At 33.7% G+C, this 9,781-nt stretch overlaps 1 protein-coding gene across 2 annotated transcripts; it reads left to right on the top strand.

Moving 5' to 3' along the window:
• The first annotated feature begins 1,035 nt into the window (after positions 1-1,035).
• On the top strand, positions 1,036-9,376 carry LOC111920427 (uncharacterized). Of its 2 annotated transcripts, none has more exons than XM_023916012.3 (2): positions 1,036-1,908; positions 2,801-9,126. In XM_023916012.3, exons 1-2 carry the CDS (start codon positions 1,153-1,155, stop codon positions 2,864-2,866), a joined length of 822 nt encoding a protein of 273 aa, XP_023771780.2. In that variant the 5' UTR covers positions 1,036-1,152; the 3' UTR covers positions 2,867-9,126. The 2 variants fall into 2 exon arrangements, with proteins under 2 accessions (XP_023771780.2, XP_023771781.1); XM_023916013.3 differs by lacking the exon at positions 2,801-9,126 and adding an exon at positions 9,145-9,376 and having other exon boundaries at positions 1,038-1,908.
• Positions 9,377-9,781: the final 405 nt, after the last annotated feature.

Raw genomic sequence — 9,781 nt, 5'->3', positions numbered from 1 at the left:
ACTCGAATCATCGTGTCAGCAATATACACTATCCATTTGGTAGCTACATGTGTTGATTGTTAATACGAATGCAAACTGGATTTATTATGATTTATGATTTGAAAACGAGAATTTTTTGATGTACTTTGTGTTAAAAGTCAGGTGTTACACTCGACTTTGTAAATTGTCATTTTGACCCCCTTAACTTTGAATTTTATAAAATTCGTTAAGTTAAAAAAAATACTAATTTATGACATGTTTATTTTATGATATAAAGTCGAGGTGGTCAACGTTTTGATGTGAACTTAGAATTTTCGTTCATTAATTTAAATAAAAAAAAACTTACTTCTTTATTATTTTTTTATATACGTGTCAATATTAATTCGAGTTTGTTTACGTTTCCACGTAATTTTTTTATACGTTTTCATGCTTATTTTTAAGCATTTTGCTTCACATGGTTTTGGTCCCTGGCTTTTGTGTTTTGGCAAGGTAAGTCCTAAGTTTTTTATACATGGATTTGGTCCCTTAATTTTATGGTTTGACAACTTAAGTCTTCCTAAATTTCTATTATTACCCGAAGAGTTTCTTTTCTTAAATCAATTATTGCTGCTGCAACACGCAGCCGGTAGAATCTTTAGTTGTATACAAAATATATTTTAAATATAAAGTGTATATACATGGTTTTTATGAAATATCGAAAAAATATTGCAATAATTTATTTTTAATATTATCTTGAGATTTATTTCTCGTACCATATGAATACATATGCCTAGTTTGTTTATAATCTTGTAATATGGAAGGGTTTTAATAAGTTCGACTGATATTGTTTAAAGGTTTTTGTCTATTTTAGAAGAAATATACTTATATGTATATTTTATTTAACATATTAAAATTTGACAAAATGAGAATATGTAATCTTGTAATTAAAAAGTACATTGAAAATTAAAAATGCAATGTAAAAAATAGGTATTAATAAAAATAAAGATGTTTTGTATTTTCCTTTATACAAAGGGATATAAAAGTATGAAGTATAAACTATGAATTGTGGTTTTGTTTTCTCGTGAAGTTAAGGCGAAGGAGCGTTCACCATTGAATATGAGTATATGACCCCACACATACAAACCCATATTTGATTTATACCCCTACCACCTCAATCTACATCTAAACACACACATGATGTTTCCGGTGCCGGAGTTCAGAGAACCAGTTTCTACACCTCCTAAACTCTCTCTCTTTTCACTACCAACCAAACCAACTACGCTGCAGGATGGTCCAACGCCGCCACCCAACACGGTGGCCACCATCCCATTCTTGTGGGAGGAAGCACCAGGAAAACCAAGACGACCCACCTCTACCGATGATCCTCCAAAGTCTAAAACAGTCAGGTCTTTAGACCTCCCTCCAAGGCTAACCACCACCGTGGGTACTGCTACTAACAACGTAACCAACAGTAGTGGTGGAATAGAGATTATACCATCACCGACCACCGTATTGGGTGGACCTTATGAAGGCGTCTATACTTCTAATAAATCAATGTTGGGGTCGCCGGAGAAGGTGGTGGGTTGTAGTAATTACAGCGGTAGGAGTAAAGGTAAGATCACGATGCCTTTGAGGAATTTAATGAGGAAAGAGAAGTCGCCAGTAAAGTTGATCAGTTCATGGAGGTGGGATAGTCTCAGGGATATTGGAGGTGACAAAGGGGACAGGTCGCCGGCGGTGAAGTTTTGCTCATGGAGGTGGGATAGTTTCAGAGATATGGGTGGCGGTGGCAAAAGCGGTGGTGGTAGCTGCAGAAGTGTAGGTGGAGGTGGTTCTCTGTCTTCTTCATTTGATGACTTTCAAAAGTCTCTTGATTCCAATAGTAAGATCACAAAAGTTACAAGGAAGAACAGCTTCACGTTCCTCAATCGTAGTTCTTCTGGGTTTTTGGTAAGTCTCATTAATTAATCTTTCCTTCAAAATGTTATTAATGTGTTGAACCGGGTCGGGCTAAATTCCATAATATTATTAAACAAACCGCCGAAAATGTTGAACTTGGCTGATTCACGTAACTGTCTAAAATGGATTTAGGCCGCACAGTCGCACGACGCACATTAACGTCTCCCTATTTATTAGTAACTTTAATATATTTTTAGTATATAAGAAAAGTCCATATTAAATAAACATAAATTCACACAACAATGATCCAAATCAAATCCGTGTAGTCAATGTGAAAAACAATTCGTAACAATCACTTGGGATATCAAGTAATATTTAATTGAATATATACAAATTCATCAATGAAATTAGGGTAGGATATGAAATCAAATTAGAATGTAGACGTTTTGATTGATCGTGCATGGTCAATCAAAACTACTTTCATAAATCTTTGGGAAAATGAATTATTAGCCCAACGAAGTTTTTAAATCGTTCAAAAAACCCTAATTATGTTTTGTCTGTTTAAGAAAACCCAACGAACTTAACATTTTGTCTAAAAAGCCCAACTAACTTACACTTCTCATTTATGGTCAACCGGCTAATGAAAGTCAACGAATGACATGGTTTATGACGTGTGATTAAATATCAGAAAATGACTTGTAAGACCAACGAAATTTCAAAATTGTTCACAAAACCCCAATCATGTTTTGTTGGTTGAAAAAAAATCCAATGAACTTATGCTTTTGTTCAATTCTCATTAGAGGCAACCAGATTTATTTGGTATACAACTAGTTGACAAATGACATGACATTATGTTTAATGACATGGAATAAAGAGACTAGAATTGCCCATTATATATCGATTTAGCCCTAAATTTTTTTTTCTGGATGATCCTCCGTTTTAGATGTCCAAATCCAAGAAGAGCGTCCACATCCACAAGGGTTTTCATCATCAAATATCTTCTTTGTAGATATTGAGTTGGACATCAACGATTGAGAGGAAGAATAAGAAGTAGCTATTACAAGAGTTCGAACACAGACACTATTTGTTTTTCTCTTCTCGAAACCCTAAATCGATATATAAAACGTAATTCTAATCTATTTATTTTATGTTATTAAATATAATGTCATGTCATTTGCCAACTAGTTGTATACATAATGAATCTGGTTGCCTCTAATGAGAATTGAACAAAAGCGTAAGTTCGTTGGGTTTTTTTTCAACAAACAAAACATGATTGGGGTTTTTTGAATGGATTTGAAACTTCGTTGGTCTTACAAGTCATTTTTTGATATTTAATTACACGTCATAAACCATGTCATTCGTTGACTTTTATTAACCGGTTGACCCTAAATGAAAAGTGAACAAAGTTTAATTTAGTTGGGTTTTTTTAAACAAAATGTTAGTACGTTGGGTTTTCTTGAACAGACAAAACATAATTGGGTTTTTGGAACGGTTTGAAAACTTCATTGGGTTTATAAGTCATTTTCCCTAAATCTTTTGGAAAAAATCGAAAGTAGAGATACACAAAGAGTATGATAATTCTTTATTTTTTTTCCATGTATGTAAAAAAAATAATAAATATAATGAAATAAAATAAAAATTTGAAGTCTCACTTTTGTTTATACCCAAAAGATGATAAGATTGACAAAAACAGTTTTCGGAAGTTATTAACGGTTACATGGAACTTATAATCATTTCCGAAGCAATTTTGAAAAGTCAACAGAAGCCTCGGCTATGGAAAACTGAAGTAACATCGGTTTTAGATTGGTGTAGCAGCCTCAGTTGCAAATTACTATAGCATCCTATTAGTTGTGGACTAAATTAAGTCTTTTGGTAGCATTAAATAAAGTTGCAGAAGCATCCTATTTGCCTTAGAAAAATTCTACTTTCTCTACCAAACTACTTTTCCGAAACATGATTTTCCACTACATTTCAACTCTAAAATTCCAAAGACCTTCTAGGGGTTGTCCCAAAACTTGTAAGGGCACTCCCCCTTGACCCTTGTTTATTTCCATGTCCATGATCAAACTCACATAATATATAAGTGTGCACTTTAAGGGGTTGTCCCAAAACCTATAAGGGCACTCCCCCTTGACCCTTGTTTATTTCCATGTCCATGATCAAACTCACATAATATATAAGTGTGCACTTTAATCCTGTGAATATGTATTAGGTCATAGTTTTAATCGTCATTTGGACTCATGTCAATTCCAATCAGACCAAATGGTTGGTGACACTAAAATCACCAACATTTCATAATGATCATTGTACGTGAATATCAAATTATGTCTGAAACGAACATATCAAAAATCCATAACAATTGTAACACTCAGTTTTACGTATTAAGGACACCCAACAAATATGTTTATTTACAACCTTATAAACATTTTGGTGTACACTAGCTAGCACGGTGGAATACAATGAGTTATCACCGAATCGTATTGACATCAACTATATGATCCGAGCCACGGGCTACAACAACCTAACCTGCAACACAACAACAACAACAACAACAAAATAATATAATTCATATAGCTTAGTGAATAACAATTAGAAGATCATAACATCGTATATAAATAAACTTATCGTCAACAACATATACACCACATCAAATATACTAAATAAATCACACTAACTGTTTATTGTCTCATGACTCCTTATGATACCAACAAATATTATTTCACTTATTTCGTTATTGCCTTGTATACCGTTACGGTTAACTAATGATTCACCACTACTATAATACAATAACGTCCCATTTTTCAAACAAAAAATTTTCATTTTTATCTATTATATATCATTCAAAACATCCATCCATTAATACAAAACCATTGTTTGGTAATCAAGACCCTAATATCAAATCAAAGTATAAAATAGAAACATGCGGAAACCTCAAAACATAATGTCGATGTGCGTGTATAGTCAAGTCTTGCCCTTCAGACAACCTGATGAAATACCTATTTAATATACAATTATAAGTCAAAACTTAGTGTGTTCCCCAAAATACCACATACAACAATATATAGTGCATACAAGTAATGGCCTTCAGCAAAAAGCTGGTCCACCCCTTTGGCCTTCAACAAAAAGCTGGTCCTTCAACATAAAGTTGGTCACCCCCTTGGTTTTCAACATAAAGTTAATTTGCCTTGAGTATCTTAACATTTAGAACATAGTTGGACCTCCATCAACTCTCACATATACTATATCAACATATGACAAATAAACAATCCAACAATAACATGTGAACGACTAAGCTAGTCTACTTGCCTAACAATACACTGCAACATATCTACATCCTAACATACAGAGGATACATACTGTAACATATAGTATAGTGAGAAAACTCACATAGGTCAAAGAGGTAAAGTAACAACACTCGAAGTCTCACAAATCCACCTACACGCACCACCTAAACCAAAAATAGTTCGAAACTCAGTTAATATCTCAAAATCATAAGTTTGACCCAAAGTCAAACTGATCAGAAAGTCAACGGTTAGCGGTCAACACTTACGTCGAAACTAGAGACTAGTCACACTGTGAAACTCTACATGACAAAATAGTCGCAAAACCTTCCAGGATCCTGTCGTGATCTTTCAAGGAGTCGCGCCGCTAACTCAGTAAAACAACCAACTATCTTTAAGTGGTTAATCCTTAAAAAGAGGAGTTCCAAATCTCATATATGAAGCTCCACAACATATTAATGGATAAAGTTTCAAACTTTATCCATTTCAATGGCTTAAAAACTCAAGATCTTAAACCTTAATTCTAAATGTTTGCTTATAAGGCCAAAACCAAGTGTATGGCTCCAGGAAAGCACATGCATGGTCTTTTTATCCATCAAGATGTTAAGTAAATACATTAGTTTTTTAGTGTATTTACTGCTAAATAACTTAACCCCATAAGCTATTAGCTAGATATCATATTTCTAACAAGTCCACTAGTTAGGGTTTATAAACCACATCTACCGGTCCATGAATTTACTATTAGATTTACAACATAGTTCATAATCACATTATAACATGACTTCTAACAACTAGCTCGGGTTTCAATGACCCATCTTAACTATGCTATAAATTACGATAACGTAATAGCATAACAAGGGGATACCTAAGTTCAGTCGACTTTTGGGTGAGAGTTGCTTCGACCTTCCGGGTAAAAGCCGCCAATATCAAAATTCTGCAGGGACCCGTTGCGTCTAAACAACTTTCAATGTGAAACTTTACCCCAAATGTGAAACTGGGCATAAAGTGTCAATTCGCATTAACTGCAAGGGCCTGTTTCGAAAATATTCCCATTTCACATAATTTTTAGCCCAATTTCGAAACTGGGTAAATTATGCCAATTCTTCGAAACTTTAGGGATTTGAAATTAAAATCCTGCATTCCTCATAGATTTTGTCCCCATTTCGAATGTGGTTAACTTTTTCCACTTCTTAGAAAGTTTAGGGATTCGAATCGACTGGTTTTGTTTCTTCTCCATTGCCCTTCGAAATCAGATGCGTTTCAATGACCTTTGACCAAAGCAAATTGATACCCATTTCGAAGGTACCAAATCACTTGTTCCATTCGACCGATAACCAAGTATCGACCATCGACCAAAATCAACATCGACATCAATTTAGATCCTCGACATCGATTCTCGGTAAAAGACCCTTGAAATTAGATGCGTTCAAAGAGAAATTTATACATCGAAGGTTGTTTTACCCCAAATCGAAATAACATAGTCAACTCGATGTCGACTTCCCTTCTATTTGCTATCAAACAAATCAGTCGAATAAGTTGTCGTTCGATGCCAAGTAGTGACCAAAATGTGTTCGATATTGTTCAACAAATCAAAATTAGTTGGACAATCAACCATCAAAATTGATTTCGACCAGGACCCAATCACCATCGAAATCGCTAATCACAATTCGAACTACCCATGGACATGCGATTGACTTGACTCCAGGTAAGAACATTCAACTAACATCATTAAACACGATTTTGACTATAGGTAAGGACATCCGACTCCTTTTATATACAACAAAACTTCTCAAATGGACAGCAAAACTCCTTTTATATACATAAGACTTTCGAGGAATTGCGTCGCGACCAACATCATACGTCTCAGCCATCTGCCACATGTCGTCTCCCGTTGCTATGTATGTCGACCTCTCAACACGTATCCAACGCGGACATCTCATCACATCACAACCAACATCACCCTCGCGTCGTGACCTTTGACCGTTGACCAAGACTTGACCCGTCTATGACCAACATACCACGAGATAAGACACTCGCGTCGTGACTTTTCAAAAAAGCAAAGGACTTATAATTTATCATTTTCTCCTTCTGCTTCACAACTTAACACCAACACACCTTCTATAAGCAACTTAAAGCAAACTCAATGCTCTATTTCTCCAACTTATCTCGTCAAATGAGCATTACCATTGAGAGAAAAATCATTGTAAAATGAGCATTAACCGTCGAAACAATATTTGTTATGAGAAACGGGTATTACAACAATCATTGTAAAATGAGCATTACCATCGAGAGAAAAATCCATGTCATTTAATGTAACATGAGTTTTGAAGGGAACAATGTCAGTGCAAAGAACAAACAAGATCAAATATATAAACATAGAAATACATATCAATCACCGTGATATTATACCATTGACCGGACACCAAAAAAGATCAATTTAATGTTGAAACTTGAAACATAATAGAATATAAACAATACAAACATATGATGAAAACAAACTTGAAACCCAAAATCAACTTTTTGAAATAGGGCTCATCCTATATGAGTTTATTGTACACACCAAGTAACTTGTATTCGCTCACACGTTGGACTTTTATAAATTCCACTTACATAAAATTACCTAGATCACACGAAAATCATCAACATGGGGTAATTGTTGTTACCAATAGAGGAAGGTCTCCAATGAAGAAGAGTCTTAGTAACGAAGGGTTGTGAAAAATAGAAGTTAGAGCAATGAGGATATAATGTGAATTTGGGACTCGTAAAGCTGGCTGTTATTAACTTAACATTTACATACCATCTTAACTTATGAATTCATACAAAAAAAAAAAAAAAAAAAAAATTTCCTTATATATGCATTGCGTTATGTGTCCATTAAACCAATTAAGTACAAATTAGCCACTTACTTGGTTGTATATTTACACGCCTACAGAAAAGTAAAAGGTCAACAAGCTATCAGCCTTTTGGCATAATGATATAAGTGAAGCATTTTATTGAGTTGTGGGTTCTCAATTTCTTATCAATTTATTAAACGAAGGCACGAGGTGTAAAAGTTTCAATTAGGGATGAGCAAAAACCCAACCAAAAACCAAAAAAAAAAAAAAAACGACATAACCGAAACCAAAGCAATAACCGACGGTTTAGGTTTGAATTTTACAAAAACCGAAAAATAACGGTTTGTTTGGTTTTGACGTATAAAACCGCCCATAAAAACCGAACCGACCCACATATATATTATTTATTATGTTTTAAACTTTTAGTTCTAGACTTTAGACTTTATCCTTTTAGTATTTTATGTTTATTTTCCACAAAGTGTTAATGGTGTTAAACTTTGATATTTTGAACACTTTTATGCTTTAGAATACTTGAATCCGTACTCTTTATTTTAGTTTATTTAAGTAGATACAATATTATTTATCGCAACGTATTTTCACTGGGTTTAAACCCAAAAACTAGAAAGAAAAAAAAAACAAGAGCTCATAAACACAAGGTTTAAAACCGAAAACGCATAAACCCAACTTGGAAAACCGAAAAACCGAACCATGCAAAAACCGAACCTATATGGGTTTAAAAACCAAAAAACCAACTTTCTACGGTTTGATTTGGTTTTATCCAAAAACTGACTCATGCTCATCCCTAGTTTCAATTAATCAAAACTTGTGGCTTTGTACAATATTTTCAAATTAATTCCTTAATGAGTGAAGCAATATGTTTGCAACAATGTAGATGATTTACAACAACAATATTTCGTTAACATTACTAAATTTTGAAAAAAGTGGAAGTCGGGCATCAAAACCTTTAGCAAGTGATAAAACAACTTTAGCAAGGAACGGTTGCTAAAATTGTTTAACACATAAAGAGTGTTTTTAAGCATTTTGTGTTGCAGACTTATAGGTATGGTACTTGTATTGTATAGTTATCAAGCTTCCTATAAGAATCTGTTGTATTATCAGTTTCAAAGCAATTTTATCTACTTAATAAAATAAATGATTCTATAAATTGACAGGCAAGCATGTATGGGACCTTCAAACAGGCAATGCAAAGGAAATCACGGAGATAATCCCTTATAATTCACATTATCATCATCAATAGCATGATATGATTAATTATTTGATGGGTACTTACATATAAGTGTGTAGTAGTATAGGTGCAAGGTTAGTTATATATTCAAATGCTTGTTATTTGTGCTCGTAAATTATGATAAACGATGAACATTATAAAAAGTTGGAAATTTTTAATGTTTTTATTGTTATCCACTTGTAAAAATCTCTTTATTTCATTCAAGTTTGTGAAATTATCTTTCAAATATGATAAGTTTTAATGTATAAACCTATATAGGCGGACATAAAAACATAAATTGTGTAGTGGAGGTATCAATCAAGTTACGACAAAACATTGTTCTAAATCATGCAATATGCAGCGTATTGCTAATTGGAAAGGGATTGTTTCCAAGTTTAAAAACAAACTCTATTCTTGGAAGGCTCCCAGCCTCCCACTATTGGAGATAGATTGGCTTTGATTAAATCGGTTCTTGGAAATTTACCTATCTATTACATGTCCATTTATAGGGTGCTCGTTGTTGTGGAAAAAATTATGGAGTCTTCGGAATAATTTTTTTATTGGAGGGTACTTGGAAGATAAAA

The sequence above is a fragment of the Lactuca sativa genome, chromosome 9, assembly GCF_002870075.4.
Source record: "Lactuca sativa cultivar Salinas chromosome 9, Lsat_Salinas_v11, whole genome shotgun sequence".
In the NCBI taxonomy this organism is placed as follows: Eukaryota; Viridiplantae; Streptophyta; class Magnoliopsida; order Asterales; family Asteraceae; genus Lactuca; species Lactuca sativa.
This window is presented reverse-complemented; position numbering and strand designations above follow the sequence as displayed.

Excerpts from the sequence above, each read along its gene's own strand:
- LOC111920427 (XM_023916012.3), top strand. The coding sequence starts at position 1,153 with ATGATGTTTCCGGTGCCGGAGTTCAGAGAACCAGTTTCTACACCTCCT. Across the intron at positions 1,909-2,800 it reads GTAGTTCTTCTGGGTTTTTG|ATGTCCAAATCCAAGAAGAG; the intron begins GTAAGTCTCATT and ends CCTCCGTTTTAG.